General features: G+C 43.5%; 1 protein-coding gene and 1 pseudogene across 2 annotated transcripts in view; both read right to left on the bottom strand.

Moving 5' to 3' along the window:
- The window catches only part of BRAP (BRCA1 associated protein), a 91,412-nt gene that overhangs the window by 33,918 nt on the left and 36,001 nt on the right, over window positions 1-21,493 (bottom strand). For both annotated transcript variants that reach the window (XM_077462010.1, XM_077462009.1), the window contains exons 6-9: window positions 20,575-20,723; window positions 13,819-13,894; window positions 8,696-8,834; window positions 6,877-6,986 (exon numbers count right to left, since the gene is read on the bottom strand). In XM_077462010.1, coding sequence (XP_077318136.1) covers window positions 6,877-6,986; window positions 8,696-8,834; window positions 13,819-13,894; window positions 20,575-20,723 — 474 coding nt within the window. The remainder of the gene's footprint in view (window positions 1-6,876; window positions 6,987-8,695; window positions 8,835-13,818; window positions 13,895-20,574; window positions 20,724-21,493) is intronic.
- On the bottom strand, window positions 4,880-4,998 carry LOC143941551 (5S ribosomal RNA; annotated as a pseudogene).

Below are 21,493 nucleotides of genomic sequence, written 5' to 3'. Positions count from 1 at the left end.
CCATCTCCTGTACCACGTCCCCTGTCTCTGACCATCTCCTGTACCACGTCCCCTGTCTCTGACCATCTCCTGTACCACGTCCCCTGTCTCTGACCATCTCCTGTACCACGTCCCCTGTCTCTGACCATCTCCTGTACCACGTCCCCTGTCTCTGACCATCTCCTGTACCACGTCCCCTGTCTCTGACCATCTCCTGTACCACGTCCCCTGTCTCTGACCATCTCCTGTACCACGTCCGCAGTCTCTGACCATCTCCTGTACCACGTCCCCTGTCTCTGACCATCTCCTGTACCACGTCCGCAGTCTCTGACCATCTCCTGTACCACGTCCGCAGTCTCTGACCATCTCCTGTACCACGTCCGCAGTCTCTGACCATCTCCTGTACCACGTCCGCAGTCTCTGACCATCTCCTGTACCACGTCCGCAGTCTCTGACCATCTCCTGTACCACGTCCCCTGTCTCTGACCATCTCCTGTACCACGTCCCCTGTCTCTGACCATCTCCTGTACCACGTCCCCTGTCTCTGACCATCTCCTGTACCACGTCCCCTGTCTCTGACCATCTCCTGTACCACGTCCCCTGTCTCTGACCATCTCCTGTACCACGTCCCCTGTCTCTGACCATCTCCTGTACCACGTCCCCTGTCTCTGACCATCTCCTGTACCACGTCCCCTGTCTCTGACCATCTCCTGTACCACGTCCCCTGTCTCTGACCATCTCCTGTACCACGTCCCCTGTCTCTGACCATCTCCTGTACCACGTCCCCTGTCTCTGACCATCTCCTGTACCACGTCCCCTGTCTCTGACCATCTCCTGTACCACGTCCCCTGTCTCTGACCATCTCCTGTACCACGTCCCCTGTCTCTGACCATCTCCTGTACCACGTCCCCTGTCTCTGACCATCTCCTGTACCACGTCCCCTGTCTCTGACCATCTCCTGTACCACGTCCCCTGTCTCTGACCATCTCCTGTACCACGTCCCCAGTCTCTGACCATCTCCTGTACCACGTCCCCAGTCTCTGACCATCTCCTGTACCACGTCCCCAGTCTCTGACCATCTCCTGTACCACGTCCCCAGTCTCTGACCATCTCCTGTACCACGTCCCCAGTCTCTGACCATCTCCTGTACCACGTCCCCAGTCTCTGACCATCTCCTGTACCACGTCCCCAGTCTCTGACCATCTCCTGTACCACGTCCCCAGTCTCTGACCATCTCCTGTACCACGTCCCCAGTCTCTGACCATCTCCTGTACCACGTCCCCAGTCTCTGACCATCTCCTGTACCACGTCCCCAGTCTCTGACCATCTCCTGTACCACGTCCCCAGTCTCTGACCATCTCCTGTACCACGTCCCCAGTCTCTGACCATCTCCTGTACCACGTCCCCAGTCTCTGACCATCTCCTGTACCACGTCCCCAGTCTCTGACCATCTCCTGTACCACGTCCCCAGTCTCTGACCATCTCCTGTACCACGTCCCCAGTCTCTGACCATCTCCTGTACCACGTCCCCAGTCTCTGACCATCTCCTGTACCACGTCCCCAGTCTCTGACCATCTCCTGTACCACGTCCCCAGTCTCTGACCATCTCCTGTACCACGTCCCCAGTCTCTGACCATCTCCTGTACCACGTCCCCAGTCTCTGACCATCTCCTGTACCACGTCCCCAGTCTCTGACCATCTCCTGTACCACGTCCCCAGTCTCTGACCATCTCCTGTACCACGTCCCCAGTCTCTGACCATCTCCTGTACCACGTCCCCAGTCTCTGACCATCTCCTGTACCACGTCCCCAGTCTCTGACCATCTCCTGTACCACGTCCCCAGTCTCTGACCATCTCCTGTACCACGTCCCCAGTCTCTGACCATCTCCTGTACCACGTCCCCAGTCTCTGACCATCTCCTGTACCACGTCCCCAGTCTCTGACCATCTCCTGTACCACGTCCCCAGTCTCTGACCATCTCCTGTACCACGTCCCCAGTCTCTGACCATCTCCTGTACCACGTCCCCAGTCTCTGACCATCTCCTGTACCACGTCCCCAGTCTCTGACCATCTCCTGTACCACGTCCCCAGTCTCTGACCATCTCCTGTACCACGTCCCCAGTCTCTGACCATCTCCTGTACCACGTCCCCAGTCTCTGACCATCTCCTGTACCACGTCCCCAGTCTCTGACCATCTCCTGTACCACGTCCCCAGTCTCTGACCATCTCCTGTACCACGTCCCCAGTCTCTGACCATCTCCTGTACCACGTCCCCAGTCTCTGCCATCTCCTGTACCACGTCCCCAGTCTCTGACCATCTCCTGTACCACGTCCCCAGTCTCTGACCATCTCCTGTACCACGTCCCCAGTCTCTGACCATCTCCTGTACCACGTCCCCAGTCTCTGACCATCTCCTGTACCACGTCCCCAGTCTCTGACCATCTCCTGTACCACGTCTCCAGTCTCTGACCATCCCCTGTACCACGTCTCCAGTCTCTGACCATCCCCTGTACCATGTCCCCAGTCTCTGACCATCTCCTGTACCATGTCCCCAGTCTCTGACCATCTCCTGTACCATGTCCCCAGTCTCTGACCATCTCCTGTACCATGTCCCCAGTCTCTGACCATCTCCTGTACCATGTCCCCAGTCTCTGACCATCTCCTGTACCATGTCCCCAGTCTCTGACCATCTCCTGTACCATGTCCCCAGTCTCTGACCATCTCCTGTACCATGTCCCCAGTCTCTGACCATCTCCTGTACCATGTCCCCAGTCTCTGACCATCTCCTGTACCATGTCCCCAGTCTCTGACCATCTCCTGTACCATGTCCCCAGTCTCTGACCATCTCCTGTACCATGTCCCCAGTCTCTGACCATCTCCTGTATAAAAATATTTTTTAAAAACAGTCATTTTCGGTATCGGTGCTGTTTCGGTATCGGTTTCGGTTTTCGGCCTAGTGTATTTTTCATTTTCGGTATCGGTTTCGGCACCAAAAAACCCATTCGGTGCATCCCTAGACCATTCTCCCAGGAACAATTGTTGGGGACTCGAGTAGTCCACCTGTCAATTCCTATTCCTGGAATGAAAATTGATAATAGGCAAGGAATATTGTTTTCTGCCAATATAGAATATGATTCACCACTTCCTGGGCTGCACAACTTCCTTGGTGAATCATAAAAACCACAGCTGTGGCACTGTTCGATTGGATCCTTATAGGACAATTCTGTAGTTGGAGTGTCCAGGCCTCAAGGACCAGGCGTACTGCCCGAATCTTTAGAATATTGATGGTCAAGGTCATCACTGATTTGGATCATTTCCTTAGGACAGATGCTTCTTCCAAGACGGCTCCTCAGCCCAGAAGGTTCGTGTCTGTTACCACCTTCCAGGTAACTGATAGAAAGGATTCCTCTTTCTGAAGATTCTAGGATATCAACCACCAATTGGGCTCTGACGCACATTGGAGGATAAACGCATTAGGAAGCCCAAAGCTTGGGCCTTATTGTTCCCAGTTGACAGGATACTGTTTTGCAGCAGTCTTAAATGAAACCGCGCATAAGGAACAGCCTCAAAAGAAGCCACCATCTTTCCCAACAAATTCATGCAAGTCTTTGACTTGAGTAACTTAATCAGTTCCCTTATGGAACTGACTATTTCCTGGGGAAAAAAAAAACATCCTCTTCTGAGCTGTATCAATGATCAGTCCCAAGTACTGCAATCTCCTTGATGGATTTAAGGAGGATTTCTCTAGTCTGAGAATCCAACCTAGGTATTCCAGGTAGCTAACTGACCAAAGTTTAGATTAAGTGGGCTACCGAATTGATGAAGAGAAGAACTAAATAGGCTAGTATTGTTATACCTTGAGCCATTACCCTGGCTAAAAGAGGAGGACCCAGGACCTTTGTAAACACTCAAGGTGGAGTAGCTAAACCAAAAAGCAGAGTTACAAACTGAAATTAAGATTTTCTACCTTGGAGTGTAAATTTGTGGTGGGGGGGGGGGGGGGGGAAACAAATGGAACTTGGAAAAAAGCATCCTTGATGTCGATTTACGCCAGAAGTTCTCCCCCTTGTAGGATTGACACTACTGATCAGATTGACTCCATGCAGAAAGAATAGATATTCAAACCCGGTTTAGATCTTTGAGATCTAAAAATGGTTCTTACATCCCCATACGGTTTTGGCACCGTAAAAAAAAAAGGTTTGAAAAACCTCTAATCCTTGCTCTACCAAGGGGACCACAGATATTACTCTGAGACAAGAGATGATCCAAAGCTAGAAAAAGACTTTTCGCTGGATCTCTGGGAATGTTTTGATCTGAGAAAATGAGGCGACGGGAACTCTGACATAGTTTCTGCCAGACCCTTGAAAGCTGTAGAAGCCCCCCCCCCACTCGAGCGAGCGGGGCACCCCTTCATAAGGCTTTAGTATTTTGTTTTCTGGGTTTCCCCCCTCTCCCCCCCAGGTCCTCTTTTGATCCTGGGACTGACCCTGAGGTTTACCTCTTAAATCCTGACTGTGGAGGCCCTCGTGACTGCCCCTTGGCACTGGAGAAGAAGCACATTTAAAAGAAAAATACTTAAACTTCTTAACAGGAAAAAAAGGGAAAAGGGAACTTTTCCCATTACAAATTCTCTGGATATACTTATCCAGACTGTCTCCTAATAACCGTTCACCATAAAAAAGGAAACTAGCCAAGAACTTTTTTTTATGGCGCTTCGGCTGACCATCTTTCAACCATAGGATTCTATGCACGTGTACCAGCCTTAGCATGAGCCGTGAGGCCTGGAGAATAGAATCTTTCATAGCCTTAAATGTAAAACAGAACGCTTCTGATATGCTGGCCAAACCCTGGGCCTGCCGATCAGGAATAACTTTGAGTAGCTCTCTAAACTGGTCCCAGAAGCCTACGGCACATGGAATTCCCAGGTGGTCTCCCATGCAGGTACTAACCAGGCCTGACCCTGCTTAGCCTCCAAGATCAGACGAGATTGGACGCTTTCATGGTGATATGGCCATAGGCCTCTGAACGCCAGTGCAGGTTTGAAAGACTGAAACTGCGAGCACAATATAGTTTTTTTTTTTTTTTAAAGGAACTCCAAATTCTTATCTGTTGGACCCTTTAGCATATGAGCATTGTCTACTGGACAAGTCCGATTTTTGTTTACAGAGGATATAGCAGTGTTAATTGCTGGAACTCCCCTCCTTTTCAGAGGGAAAAACTGTTTACCTGGGTGTTCTCACTCAGAATACATAAGCTTTCCTAGCCATGACTGGCAGTAAAAATGTGGAGCGGACTAATTCAGTGAGTGACTGAAAACAACCTTTCCTGCGAGCTTGATACTTCACATCAGGTTCTTTCGGAAGAGGAGACATCAGTCTTTTCCTGGTCCTAGAGAGAAGTTTGCCATCTCTCACTCCTTGTTCCTCAGTATGAGGGTCCTGGGCAATGGACGGGGACCTGTTACGCTTAGTCCCACTCTGGGAATGCGATTAAAGCATTAAACTTTTACTTTAAGCTAAAAAATGGTTGAAGAAAAAAAACCTCCTTAGCAATATACACAGGGCCTGCAGTCTTTAAGAGCAGCTGCAACACTTGCCCATTCTGACAGCTCACCGTGACCAGCCATATATTATTCTCAGGGGAGGGTGCCATCTTACTGGGATCTAGGCTTCAGTGTGACCAAGTAAATCTTTCTAGAGCCCTTTATCGGAGGTTTTTACCCCCCTTCTACCATAGCCCGATGCACAAAGCAGAGGTACTACAAGAAGGAATTCATATACTGCTTGAGCTATAGTTCAGCACAGTTACTGCTATTAATGCCCAGCCTGATGCAGTAGTAAAAATGTGTCAAAGGAAATGCCTGTATCACCAAACCTTTAACACAACCTTTTGCTCTTGTGTCCCTCCACAGCCTGCAGTAACACACACAAAAAAGGTGCTTTTAAAAAAACTTTTCCCCCTCGTGTTAGGCGCCGGAGGACAGCAACCCCCCCCCCCAGCCCCCCATGTTGCCTATGGGTCTTCCCCTTTTTCTTAAAAGAAACTTTTTTTTTTTTCTTCTTTTTCACTCTATGTATCTACTTTCTTTTTCTTATATTGTATCTCACGCTCATTATACATCTGATTTAGTCGAATGCAACAATTAAAACCCATGAGTTTGTCCCAGATCCATGCAGAGTATTATTGCTGGAATATCTCTCCCACCATTGATTACATGTAATTTTGTTTACGGTAGTAGTCTATCACTATGTTATTCTGCTGTATTTAACGATGGATATGTAATACTGCTTTTTTCCCCTTTTTTTTTGTATGGTTCTGCATGGGAATTTCCCGATACTCATACCTTGTATTTCTGTTGAATCTTTTTCAATAAAACGTTTGAAAACAAAAAAAAAAAAGAAACTTTTTCCCGTGCGAGCGGCGGACTACAGGAAGAAACAGCATGGCGCGGGGAGGGATGGAATCAGTCTGTATAGCTAGCCCCAGCAAGGATTGCTCCAGAGCAGTTCAGCTCAGCACATCTTTACTCCGTGACCAACACCTAGACACTGGTGGAAAAAAAACAGAGGTACTCCCACCAGTGGGAGGGGTTATATAGGGAGTGCACTTTTTAAATTAGGGCATGCCAGTGTCCATCACCTGAACGTGGCCTATAACCCACATAGTAACTACTATGGTTCTGTGTCCCATGAAGTATGATAAGAAATTATTTCTTCAAAAGGGGAAGTCAGCTGGAGAGTTCCACCCCTTCCCTTAAGCAGCACACACATTACTAAAGTCCAAGGTTTTGTTCAGATAATAGGCACTGGTAGAAGTCTGTAGCTGCATTTCTCCACATTACAAAACTTTTAACAGTTTTAGATTAAAATTTCAATAGGAGTTCACCTAGTTACCCACCTCTAACTGCAGAGAATCTATCTTCTCCTCCTGACACGTGTCTCCCTCACATTCATATTGAACTATTTTTCCATCGGTCTTGCTAGCAACCAGGCGATGAACATAGTTGTCTAGAGAAGAGGAACATACAAAGCACTGCTGATCACTTTCATTTAATATGTAAAAATACATGAATACAACTCAGACACAAATCAAACATTTTTGACAGGTAGCAGCCATGTTGTCATTATTGTCATCAGTAATTCAATCTGTAAAGGTATGAATGGACTATACCCCAGAGACTTGTTAGTTTTTGTTTTTTAATGTACATTCCTGAAACAATGGAATAGGATATTTTCAAAGTTCAATTCCAGGCAAAATGTTTAATATTAGTACAGTGGTCTGTTTCCCTATCGGATAGATTTCCCCACACTACATTCCAAATTGAGCTTTATGGTAGAACAGAATTTTACTGAAGTTTATTACCAGAACAGTACATTGCGGAGAAACAAAATGAGAAATTATTAGAGTTAGACTGCACAATTGGCACAACACATAGCTGCAAATTTTAGCATATTTGCTTCTGTAGTCATATGGCATAAAACCTAAATCCTTGCAATGACCTAGAACACAAAATGTGCCCTGGGTGGTTTGAGGGGTGAAAATGTGATGAGGGTACTACATGTACATACCAATGCATGGTAAGGAGTTAAGGAGAATGAAAGGGGGGGATGAGGCAAGGAGGGGGCTTAATAAGGGGACCTGAAAGTAACTGACAAATATTTCATGCTTTCACACTCTATGTAAAAAAAATCAAAAAAAAAAAAAAAAATCGGAGAGTTGTGCTTTAACCACTTGACCTCCAGAAGATTTCCCCCCTAGGGCGAGACAATTAATGGGACTTTTTTTCCCCTAATGCAGGGAATAGATTAAAAAGGTAAAAATTACCTGGCTTTAGAGCCACTTAAAAGCTGATTTTCACATTTAGGGCCAGTTCACACCATAGAAACGCATTCCGGATGCGCTCCAGATGCTTTTCTGCATGCGCGTTTTTGATGCAGTCCAGTGCATTTCCCCCCCCCTCTTTTTTCTTAACTTTAAATAAGGACATGTGTGTTTCAGTGCATTTTACAGCATTCCGGCACAGTCCAGGAAAAATGCAGCATGTTCTACTTTTTTTTCTGGAACTGAAAGCACTGGTGTGAACTAGGCCATTGAAAACCATGCATTTTTAAATGCGGAAAAAATAAAAAATAAATACGCACTGGACTGCATGTGGTGTGAACTGACCCTAAATGTCTCTTTAAAATTTTTTAGGCCAAGCTAGTCCAAACAAACCATTTACTGCACTGTAGCTTCAGCTACATACAGTGTACAGTGCTGTGTTCTGGCAGTGAGACAGGGACTGCATGCCTAACTCTCAGGACAAATTTCAGTTAGGCTGTTCACTGCTCAGCCATTCATAGGAAGCTTTGCATTGTATGAATGAATACAAAGCTTCTTCTGACTGGATGAGGCACACATGTGACATCTATTGGTCTCTGAGGAAGCTTTATATTAATTCATAGAATGGCTGAGTGACTGCCAGAACACAGTGCTGTATACTGTATGTGACTGAGGCTACATACGTTTAATACAGAGCAGCCAGCATGCACACCCATTTAAACAGTAAAGAGTTTGTTTGGGCTAGCTTGGCCAAAATTAACTATTTAAAAAAGGGACATTAAATGTGGATATATCAGCTTTACAATATAAAAGCCTAAAAAAAAAAAAATAGCATATACAAATTATTCAAAGTACTGAAAAGCTGAAAACTGAAAGTAGGAATAGATGTACTTACCCCCAGCATAATCCCAGACTCTGTGATTGGTAAGCTGCATTGCGTAAGTATGCTGCGTCTCCTCAAAATGTTTATAGGCATGTCTGCTAACATATCTACCACAGCCAATGTGACCACATATTAAACAGATCCAGAGGTTCTGCAAGACAGACAAAACAATTCTGAAATAGGAGAAGAGAATCCTTGACTCTGCCATTCATTTCCTTACAATAACGAACAGTTTTAACAATGTACAGCAGCTAGAAAAGGGTGGTACTATTGTACTACTTTGTTGTTTACAATAAAATATTTCAATATTTATTCTATTTTTACAGTTATCAGTGACAAAAAAAAAGTTGTAAAAATATTTGGAAAGGTCTGTCTTATTATTTGAACACTCAAAATAAGGTGGCCTATGCATTTCCCCAAGGGTCACAAACTACAAAGGTCAGCCCTGTGTCACTGCATACCATATTTAAAAATGGTTCCACTGTAGTGTCACATTTTGCTGCCTATCACAGGATGCTGCGGAAGTGACGTTGTTGCGTACTGCGCATGCGCGATGCGTTCCAAACACTCGCGCCGTGCGTTCCAACATAGTTTCGGCAATACAGTTCAGCGAAACCATCACATAATGTTACGGAAGTGATGTTATACACAACACAAACACTGGGCCACGTTGTTGCGTTCCAAACACTTGCGCCGTGCGTTCCAACATAGTTTCGGCAATACAGTTCAGCGAAACCATCACATAATGTTACGGAAGTGATGTTACACACAACACAAACACTGGGCCGTTCATTACAACACTAATACTTCCCTTGTTACCTAGTAGGTTTTGCATTGCTGGGACTTGTAGTGCCTATCCTGAGCTACATGCTTCAATGTTCAGTGTCCTCATCCCTATCCCCATGCTTTAATGTTCAGTGTCCTCATCCTTATCCCCGAGCTTAAATGTTCAGTGTCCTCATCCCTATCCGCAAGCTTCAATGTTCAGTGTCCTCATCCTTATCCCCCTGCTTCGATGAGGACACTGAACATTGAAGATCGGGGATAAGGATGAGGACACTGAACATTGAAGCACAGGGATAAGGATGAGGACACTGAACATTGAAGCACGGGGATAAGGATGGACACTGTACATTGAAGCTCGCAGATAGGGATGAGGACACTGAACATTGAAGCACGGGGATAAGGATGAGGACACTGAACATTGAAGCATGGGGATAGGGATGAGGACACTGAACATTGAAGCTCGGGGATAAGGATGAGGACACTGAACATTGAAGCAGGGGGATAGGGATGAGGACACTGAACATTGAAGCACGGGGATAAGGATGGACACTGAACATTGAAGCTCGGGGATAAGGATGAGGACACTGAACATTAAAGCATGGGGATAGGGATGAGGACACTGAACATTGAAGCATGTAGCTCAGGATAGGCACTACAAGTCCCAGCAATGCAAAACCTACTAGGTAACAAGGGAAGTATTAGTGTTGTAACGAACGGCCCAGTGTTTGTGTTGTGTGTAACATCACTTCCGTAACATTATGTGATGGTTTCGCTGAACTGTATTGCCGAAACTATGTTGGAACGCACGGCGCAAGTGTTTGGAACGCATCGCGCATGCGCAGTACGCAACAACGTCACTTCCGCAGCATCCTGTGATAGGCAGCAAAATGTGACACTACACCACAGATTCATAGCTTTATTCAAGCATCTGTCACAATCAGGCCGTGGCTTTTCTTTAGCGAGATCGTGAGAGGCACTTGTTATCAAACAAAAAGAATTTCTAACTTGCCAGAAATCAGTGCGGCAGATGCTGCTTGTTTTGTTTTTAAAGTAGATGCAGACCATAACTAGGCAACAGAAGTAGGGTCAAAAGAGTTTTGGACCTACTTCCACTTTAAAACATGTTTAACATCTGTCTAAACAATGTGTGTGCTCTATTAATTCACAGTATATGGCAGGCCCTGGATGTTCAGCCTTCCTAGTTTAGATTCTTTGTCTTTGACTCTGTTGATGGGGGAATCTAGTGCTTTCATTTCCTTTATGCTTACCTTTATGGCCAGCCTTATTTCAGGCTGAATTCACACATACTGCGAAGACAGGCATTTACTGCATTGTAAAATGCCTGTCACTGAAAAGACACACAAAAAGCAATAGTTTTCTGTGTGTCTGATTCACACTGCAACACAGTACAGAGCTGTGCTGAAATGCAGGGATGCTGCATTTTATCGTAGCATACTGTACAGAAGCGCAGACTATGGAATTAAGTTTATTTTTGTACACTCCAAATAAAGTTTGTACAAACAAAAAAAAAAAAAGAAAAGAAAAAAAGAGAGCCGTGTGTGATGTGTGCTGAAACGTGCACCACATCAGCCCCTATGGCAGTCGAGAACAGACAGCTGCCGGAGAGGTAAAGCTCCAGCAGGTGTCTGCTCTGGTGTGAACCAGCCCTTACAGAAAATGAGTCTCCATTATTATGGATAAAAAAATGTGAGCTTCATAATGAAGACCCCCTTTTAAAAATGTCAAATGCTTAGCTGTTATGCTGTCCCTCTGGCTTTCTAAATCTGAATGAGGGAGGGAGGGAGGGAGAGGGAAAATATATACGGTACATACACACAATAAAGCAAACGATTCAGCATCTCAACCAGGGTTTCTGAGAACGGTCAGCAGTGTCAGACGATCACACGCTAGGTTTCTTTTAACCTTTTCATGACCAGATGTCACTGATGTTTAGAGGACCAGGCCAAATTAAGACAGTATTCTCAAATTGGCTTATACTGAAACTCGAGAACGAATCTGCATACCTAAATCATTTTAAACACATTATATATATATTTTATATTATATTATATATGTAAATATGTACATTTTTCCACAGCGCTCCATTCCTCTGAAGAAGGCCCGGTGGGGTCGAAACGCATCAGGATTCATTCAACATCCTGTTTTAGCGCTACAATATTGCATACTGTGTTTTATTCTCACTTGTGTTGATTGTCTTGATATCTCCTGTACCACAGCTCATATTTTAACGGTTACTGTAATTCTTTGAGATTATCCCAATAATAAAGTTTAAACAATTCTAAAAATCACAAATATTTTTCTACTCATTTGCTGCCTAGAAAACCCCATATGGGGGACATTTTCCCTTTTTTTGATAATTAGTCGGGATGTGCAGCACTAGCATCTTTTCTCTGCGTCTTCCTTACCTACAAAAAATATTTTTTTTCCCTTATACACAAATGTGCAAAAAATACAAAAACATTTTCGACTTTCAATTTTTCATTATTATTTTTAATACTTTACAATAAAAGTATAAAAGCTGAAGACAATGCAGTTACCACTGCAGGTTGAAGCGGTCAGTATTCATCTCCAGGCTTTCATTTTCTCTAACAAAGCCTCCAGAGCATGCTCCCATTAACTGGATCAATTCTGAGCGGTCAGTAAGAGCTGGGCTGGAGCGCCAACACTTTGCCCATCTGCTGGCTTTAAATCCCAGCTGTCACTGACAGTTTGGGACTCCATTGGTGATCAGGAACCAGAGAATCGTGAGATCACTAGGCCAGCCATAACATAACTGTACTCTTCGCTGGTTCTATTCCTACTTATCCAACCGCACCATTAGCGTTTCTTACAACTCTACAGCCTCCTCTCCTCTTCCTTTTTCTGTTAGGGTCCCTCAAGGTTCTGTTCTTGAACCTCTCCTATTTTCAATCTACACCTCCTCCCTGGGTCAATTGATAGCCTCCCATGGCTTCCAATACCACCTCTACGCTAACGACACCCAAATCTATTTTTCTACCCCTCAGCTCACTCCGTCTGTCTCCTCACATATCACTAATTTACTATCGGATATATCAGCCTGGGTGTCACACCACTTCCTCAAACTCAATCTATCCAAAACTGAACTTATAATTTTTCCTCCCCCATATGCCGCTTCCCCTTCCCCTGATCTCTCTGTCAAAATCAATGGCACAACCATAAGCCCATCCCCACATGCCAAGGTTCTAGGTGTAGTCCTGGACTCTGAACTCTCCTTCAAGCAACACAGCCAATCACTGTCCAAATCCTGCTGCCTCAACCTCCACAACATCTCCAAAATCCGCCCCTTTCTAACCAATGACAGAACAAAGCCCTTCATTCACTCGCTGGTCATCTCTCGCCTCGACTACTGCAACTCCCTTCTCATTGGCTTACCTCTACATAGTCTATCACCTCTTCAATCCATCATGAATGCTGCTGCCAGACTCATCCACCTTACCAATCTCTGTGTCTGCCACTCCTCTGTCAATCCCTCCGCTGGCTTCTGCCCGCCCAACGAATTAAATTCAAAAGGCTAACAACTACCCACAAAGCCATCCACAATTTCGCCCCCAACTACATCACTGGCTTAGTCTCTAAATACCGACCTATTCGTTCTCTTCGTTCCTCTCAAGGCCTCCTGCTCTCTATCTCCCTTGTCCCCTCCTCCCAGGACTTTTGCAAAGCCTCACCAATCCTATGGAATCCCCTACCCCAATCTGTCCACCTATCTCCTACTTTATTAGCTTTTAGACGATCCCTGAAAACCCTCTTTCTTCAGGGAAGCCTACCCTACCCACACCTAACTGTATTTTCATTTTCTCCATCAGCTCATTCCCCACAGTTATTACCTTTTGCTTCCACTTGACCCTCCCTTCTAGATTGTAAGCTCTGAAGAGCAGGGCCCTCTGATCCCTCCTGTATTGATTTGTATTGTAAGTGTACTGTCTTCCCTCATGTTGTAAAGCGCTGCACAAACTGTTGGCGCTATATAAATCCTGTATAATAATAATAATAATAATAATAATAATAAATAACGATCACATGCAGGGTGGCGGCTTTTTAAAAAAAAAAAAAAGCCTTTATAAAATGTAATGCAATTCTTTTAAAACATTTTGTTTTTTGTACATATAGTTTACAATTCTACATGTTCATGATGGCAGCTATATTTGGCACAGAGATACAGGCGATTAAGAGTTAAACGGGCTCTTTTCAAAATGCAAACATCAGTTCTGAGGCAGAACAACTCGCTCAGTGTGTTTTATGCAAAAGACACAGGAAAATATCAAATCCACATGTCTCCAGTGCAGAGTCCCAAAATGTCAACTTACTTCCTGTACACCACACTCAAAGCATTTGTTTTCCTCCACTGGTTCTGGGGTTTGGCAGTATCTACACACCGGACATCTGTAACAAAGAGATGTGTTTTTTTTTACATACAAATCTGGAACATGCTGCAATTTAATTATTGTAAGCTGAAACAAAGGATGATTTGGGGAAATCCATCGGGAACACGGATTTCAATTGTTTTATTGCACACATTTGTAGTTTGCATAAATGGTATATACAATAACCTTTCATTAAAGTGTTGTCTTAGCCCTGTATGTATAGAGCTTGCTCTCAGGCTGCATTGGCTTTTTTCTTTTACAAAGGTTTTTATTGCAAATGAAGTATAACAAGAGTATACAAATAATTACTGGTTACAGTAGACATCAGACAACAAAATGTAAAAAAGGAAAAAAGAAAAAAAACCCTGACGTCAAAATGTTGGCTATATAGTGCTGTATACAATAACGCTAATGATGAAGAAATGGAAAGCCTAAATGATTCTGAAAAGGCATAATCGGTAAAACACCATAATACCACATATACCTAGCACATCGAAACCATAACGGCAGAGAATGGTCATAAGATATGGCCTGGATTGCATTGGCTTTTTTCATAGCAGTCAGATTGCTATCCAAAGGTTTAGATGAGATTATTTTTGCCTATCCTCTCCTATACAAATATTATTTGAATTAGCACATTATTATAGGCCTAATATGTTAATGTAATCTTATGTGGGTAAATAAAAAGCTTCTCTAATCCTAAAAAAAAAAAAAAAAAAAAAAAAAAAACATACATTAGAAGGGTAGGTAATTTTGGAATTATGAAGGTTTTAAATATTTTGGAATACGTTTCCAAGACCCCACTTTCAGTCCTATCCAAGCGCAACATGCTATGCTGCAAAGTCTGACCCTTGCATATGGTTGCAGTAAGGCGATATTGCTTTAGCAAGGTTTGGCCCTCCTTACAGTCCTGCTTTGCTTAAGGGTGACAATTAACCAGTGGCATACCTAAAGCGCACACTGCCCCTACAACTCATACGTTTTCATACTGCACACATTACTTTATGAAGACAAAAAGACATTTAAAAGCACCAGCAAAAGGGCAACAAGTTAAAATGCTTCTACCATCTACTCATTAAGGGCTTTTGTGGATGTGCAAATGCAGCTTTGCTTTCAAGGAATAGTCTTGTTTCCTGCACACCAGTGGACACACTTGTAAGCTTCATGACATTTTTTGGGTGCATGGGAGGTACTTTTGCAACATGTTCAATTCCTGCATTTAGGGTATATGTCACAAACAGCACACAACCCTAAAATGAGAATACTGTCAAGTACAGCATCCAGATGCTGTGTATTCCAGCCTGTTACAGATTACAAGCTGCTGGTAGCAGGGCTGGACACTGTACCTGTGTTTTTCAAGCACCCAAATATGCTGGAATTCTATGTCCACAACCTAAACAGCCCATGTACATAGAGATGAAACCTACTTTGCCTCCTTTTACATAGTAGACGAGGTTGAAAAAAAAAAACACAAGTCCATCAAGTCCAACCTATGTGTGTGATTATATGTGTCAGTATCACATTGTATATCCCTGTATGCGGCAGTCTTTCAGGTGCTTATCTAATAGTTTCTTGAAACTATTGATGCTCCCCGCTGAGACCACCGCCTGCGGAAGGGAATTCCACATCCTTGCCGCTCTTACAGTAAAAATCCTCTACGTAGTTTAAGGTCAAATTTTCTACTAATTTTAAATGGCCACAAGTCTTGTTAAACTACCTTCCGCAAAAATGTTTTTTCCCTATTGTGGGGTCACCAGTACGGTATCTGTAAATTGAAATCATATCCCCTCTCAAGTTCAGTGCTCGCAACCTTTCCTCATAACTAATATCCTCCAAATTCTTTATTAGCTTTGTTGCTCTTCTTTTCTACTTGCTCCATTTCCAGTACATCCTTCCCGAGGACTGGTGCCCAGAACTGGACAGCATACTCTAGGTGCAGCCAGACCAGAGTCTTGTAGAGCGGGAGAATTATCGTTTTAGCTCTGGAATGAATCCTCTTTTTAATGCAGGCCAATATTTTGCTTGCTTTGTTAGCAGCAGCTTGGGATTGCATGTCATTGCTGAGCCTATCTACTAGGACCCCCACCCTTTTCCATCCTAGATTCCCCCAGTGGTTCTCCCCCAGTGTATAGATTGCATTCATATTTCCTCCAGGTTTTTTTATGAACAAATTAAAACAGGATTGGTCCCATTACAGATCCCTGGGGGACCCCACTACCCACCCCTGACCATTCCGAGTATTCCACATTTATCACCACCCTCTGAACTCGCCCTTGAAGGCAGTTTTCAATCCATTTACCCTATGGTCCATGCCAACGGACCTTATTTTGTACAGTAAACATTTATGGGGACTGTGCCAAATGCTTTTGCAAAATCCAGATACACCACATCTAGATGGCAACTTACCTCCTCATAGAAGGTTAATAGATTTGTTTGGCAATAACGATTCTTCATGAATCCATGCGGATTACTGCTAATGATACCGTGCTCATTACTAAAATCTTGTATATAGTCCCTTATCCCCTCCAAGAGTTTACATACTATTCTTAGGCTAACTGGTCTAACTCCCAGGGATGTATTTTGGGCCCTTTTTAAATTTTGGCGCAACATTGGGTTTTCTCCAATCAGCTGGTACCATTCCAGTCAGTAGACTGTCAGTAAAAATTAGGAACAATGGTGTGGCAATTACATGACTGAGTTCCCCCAAGTACTCTCGGGTGCAAGCCATCCGATCCCAGTGATTTATTAATGTTACATTTCCCAAGTCTAATTTTAATTCTGTGCTCTGTTAACCATGGGAGGTGCTTCCTATGATGTGTCATGAGGATAAACACTGCAGTTTTGGTTACTGAAGCCCCCCCCGATTCCCTTGTGAAGACTGAAGAATAAATTCAATACCCTCGCCATCTCCCCATCCTTTGTAACCATGTGTTCCTGATTCTTTATGGGACCAATATGGTCTGTCCTCCCTTTTTTTATTGTTTACATACTGTATTTATTGGCGTATAACACTCACTTTTTCACCATGAAAATCGCGTGCAAATAGCGTGTGCGTGTTATAGGCCAATACAAAAATTTAAGTTGTTTCCTGAAACTTCCCTCTTAAAATGAATGTGCGTGGTATACACCTATGCGTGTTATACGCCGATAAATATGGTACTTAAAGAATTTCTTGGGATTTTTTTTGCTCTCCTCCGCAATCTGTCTTTCATGTTCTATCTTAGCCGTCCTTATTGCACCCTTACATTTCTTGCTGTATGCTTTAAAAAGTCTGAATATGCCGAGGATGATCCCTCAACCTTGTATTTTTTTTGAAGGCCTTCTCCTTTGTTTTTATATGCATTTTTACATTGGGAGTTAAGCCATCCAGGACTTTTGTATCGCTCTTTTAATATGTATTACCCAATGGGATGCATTGGCTACTTGCCTTATTTAATATGCTCTTAAAGCAAACCCATCCCTCCTGCGTGTTCTTTGTTCCTAAGATTTTATCCCAATTTAAGTCTTCTAGCAAGGGTCATAGTTTAGGGAAGTTGGCTCTTTTGAAATTCAGTGTCTTTGTATTCCCCTTATGTTTCCTATTTGTCCGATTTATACTGAAGCCAATTGACCTGTGATCGCTGTTACCTAAATTGCCCCGTATATCCACATCCGTGATCGGGTCTGTATTTTTGGTAATCAGTAGATCCAGTAACGCTTTATTTCTAGTTTGTGCATCTACCATCTGACCCATAAAACTGTCCTGCAAGACATTTAGGAACTGGCAAGCCTTAGATAAATGCATGGTCCCCTCCGCCCAGTCTGTCTGGACAATTAAAATCACCCATTATGATAAACACGTCCCATCCTTGCTGCTAATCCAATTTGTGAATGGAGAGCTGTCTCCCCTTTCTCCCTTGTGATAGGAGAGCCATCTCCCCTTTCTCCCTCCGGTTAGGGGGGCCTATAGCATACTCCCAGTATTTTCCCTTTAGCTTCATCCCTTTGGAGCTTTACCCATAAGGATTCCACCTCCTACCTAGCTCCCTTAGTGATGTCATCTCTCACATTCACTAGTACATTATTCTTGATATATATATAGGCATACTCCTCCTCCTTTTTCACCCGCTCTATCCTTGCGATAAAGGGTATACCCTTGAATGGTTGCCAGCCAATCATGAGAGCCGTCTCTGAAATTCCCATAACAGTATCTCTAGTTCACCCATTTTGTCCACCAGGCTCCTGGCATTGGTGAACATGCCACATAGTTTAAACCGGTCGCATGTCATCCTCTTATTGCTCTTATTGGGTGTTCCTAAGCCACTTCAAGCTGCTTTTGCATCTGCATCAACTTGTATGGTGACAGACAGTTTTAACACGAACAAAGGTCTATGTACACAGGCCCTAAAGCTTCTTTGGAATATGTGGTTGGACTCATGTGTGGCCTCACATTTCTTTGTGAGAAACTAGTTATGCACTTCAATAATAAATGTGTAGTGTGCAGATCTTTTTAAAGGATAAGTTTACATTAAATGACATGTTACACCCATATTCCAAGTGAAAAATGGAAGATGTTACCAAGCCTCCTTTCACACTGGGGCAGTGCGGGCGTCGGTGGTAAAGCGCCGCCATTTGTAGCAGCGCTTTACCGTCGTTTTAGCGGCGGTCTGTGGCCGCTAGCGGGGTGGTTTTAACCCCTGCTAGCGGCCGAAAAAGGGTTAAAACCGCCGCAAATAGCCGCGCTGTCCCATTGATTTCAATGGGTAGGAGCGGTGAATACACTGCTCTTTTCACCGCTCCAAAGATGCGGCTAGCAGGACTTTTTTCACCGTCCTGCTAGCGCACCGCTCCAGCCCCTCGGGCTTTCACACTGGAGTGAAAGGGGCCGTTTTTTTCAGGTGCTACACAGGAGCTATTTTTAGCGCTTGAAAACCGCCCCAGTGTGAAAGGGGCCTAAAGCACCTACCTGCACCCCAAACCGATCCCCTATTGTGACTGGGGGCAGGGGATCCATTCCTGCACCCTCGGTCACAATTCAAAAACAGCACAGCCATGCAGCCACATCATTCATTCACAGAGTTCTTGAATTAACAAAGTACTGACCGCGGCAGAGGGCTTGTAGTTCTCAGTGAACTGCGAGGGTGCTCGTAAGATTTCCTGGACTTCAGTAACTGCCTGTCTGTACATGAGTACGGGCAGTCAGCTGTACTAACAGTATGCAGGAGCCTGCCATTGCACCTGCAATCTGCTGATTGCAGATGCAATGCTCTGCAGGCTACCAAGAAAAAAAAAAGAAAAAATGAATGTACATTTTGTTACCTGCCCAAAAATGTGCAGTTATAATTTTTTTTTCTAAAAGTGAACTCATCTTTCTGTCAACATGGAGGCTACCACTGCAGAGCACTGAAGTATGTAGATCAGGACTTTTGACTTCCCTGTAACTTTCCTGATTTGTATATCAATTGGTCAGTGACTTAAAAAGGTGATAAAGCTAGAGGGTCAGAATTTACATCCCACACATTTATTTTCATATTAGGTTAACTTTAAACATTTTGAAATATTTATAGGTATTTCCTGCAAAGTGCAACTGCCTAGGTTTCAACCAGTACAAGATTTATAAGTGACTCTGTTGACAGACAATACAGAAAATGAAAAATCCTCATTTGCAGTACCATAGAAGCACACGCCCAATAAAGCCATTATATTCTCAGTCAAGAAAATGGGTTATTGATATACTATTTATCAGATGTCTTCCTTAAGCCCGACATAGACTGTTCAAATCTGGGTTGGTTCAGCAGTTAAATCGATCAACTTGGGTGCAACTAGCATGTTGGATTTTACTAAGAAAAATCACACATTTCTTGCTTTAATGTCATTTATTAGCAGGCCATATTCACAACCAGCAATTTTGTAGTTCCAAAGCTCCAAAAATGCTAAGCATTCAATATTACATGTTTTTTACTTGCACCTATTCACATCTGAGCGTAGTGTCACTTGAAGCTTGGAAAATCAAAATTATATATATATATATATATATATATATATATATATATATATATATATATACACATACATACACATATATACATACACATACACACACACACATATAAGCTTCTGTTGCGATTCAATGGGAGCTCCTGAAAAATTTGTGCAAATGCACACATTGTACTTTTTTTCCCCCTTGTAACTGCAAAAAGTAATAGCCTTAGACACCTGCAAAAATGCACAAAAAACACCTTCACAAATGCTAAAAAAAAAAAAAACCCTGCAAAACGCAACCCAAGAACTTGCTCATCTTGGGTTGGGCATGGATATGGATAGGCTGAAACCCTTGCTGGCCTCCATTTCTCAAAGATTCATGTGATGGGAACTCCCTCTGGACTATCCAACATTATCTTTTTTTCCCCAAAAAAATAAAAATATCATTCTACGCAGAGCAGAAAAACAAAACAAAAAACAATCCTACAAGAAGTGTGACTCCCCTACACACATAAGGAAGCACCAAATGTTCCCAGTCAACCTGCTCACAAAACTAATACATTTTCTATAGAGAATTCTAATGGGAAAAAAGAAAAAAAAAAAATCCTGTAGCTACGACAGTGCAAAAATACAAGCTGTAATAAAATAAAAATGGTATACAAAAGGGCAAGTGTTCTATTTTCTGTGCTCCAATTTGTTTAATTAAATTAATCAGATTTGATAGATAAAATCACCTACGTGGTGTCATCCCAGCGCTGCAAACATTGGCTGTGGAAGCTGTGATTGCACAGCGTTGTCAGAATACCATTTACAGACTCATCCATCCTCTCCAGGCACACAGTGCACTTAGGAAGCTCCGTCAGATCCATCACTGGCAGACTGGCACCCTGAAATTGACATTTCAATGAACTTTAAAATTTACTAAAAACTCAAGGCCAGTCAGAAGCAAAAAATAAAACTTATAATATTCAACTCTTTATGGTTTCCACAGCAGCAAGGACATTAAAAACAAGATTTATAAATTAACAATGACGGATTCTTTTCAGTATTACCATTTAGTATCAAAACGTATCCTGTGTGTGCAGTTGGCAATCAGATAACAGACCAGGATCTGCCACTCCAGCCAAAAACTTTTCTTCTCCACCACAAAGACATGTCCCCCTCTAAATAGAAACAATCCCTTATAATTCACCTGCTGAATGCAGCCAAAACGCCTATCCCCAGATACTGGAGATACTGCAGCCAATACAGGGCACTTATCCTAATCAAGCTTATTACGATAAAGAAAGAGAAGATTGTGAGTTTAAGGTGTAGATACCCATAACCGTTTCTTTCCATAAAGGGACAGAGGTGGCACTATTAATTATGGTAGAGAGGACCATGACAGTTGAGATCAGGAGCCCCCAAAGGCCACCAAGGGATTATCCCAATAGACCAAGTAAAAATCATGAACAACAAGCTTGGGGTTTTCCCAGACCAAATCAAGGGGTAAAAAGGACTGTGGAAAACAGAGGAACAACAGGGGGGGAGGAGAGCACGACCGAAAAAAATAAAAAGATGTGAGTGGGGAGGGCATTTTCAGTTTAAGCTCCCAAGTGTTAAAATCAGAAACGGCACTATTAAAAGGTTTGAAATTTGCACCCCCAAAGAAGTTGAA

This window comes from Lithobates pipiens, unplaced genomic scaffold, assembly GCF_037356315.1.
Source record: "Lithobates pipiens isolate NorthernLeopardFrog02 unplaced genomic scaffold, aLitPip1_a1.2 Scaffold_3, whole genome shotgun sequence".
NCBI lineage: Eukaryota > Metazoa > Chordata > Amphibia > Anura > Ranidae > Lithobates > Lithobates pipiens.
Note: the sequence above shows the minus strand (reverse complement) of the source record. Positions and strands in the feature narration are given on the sequence as shown.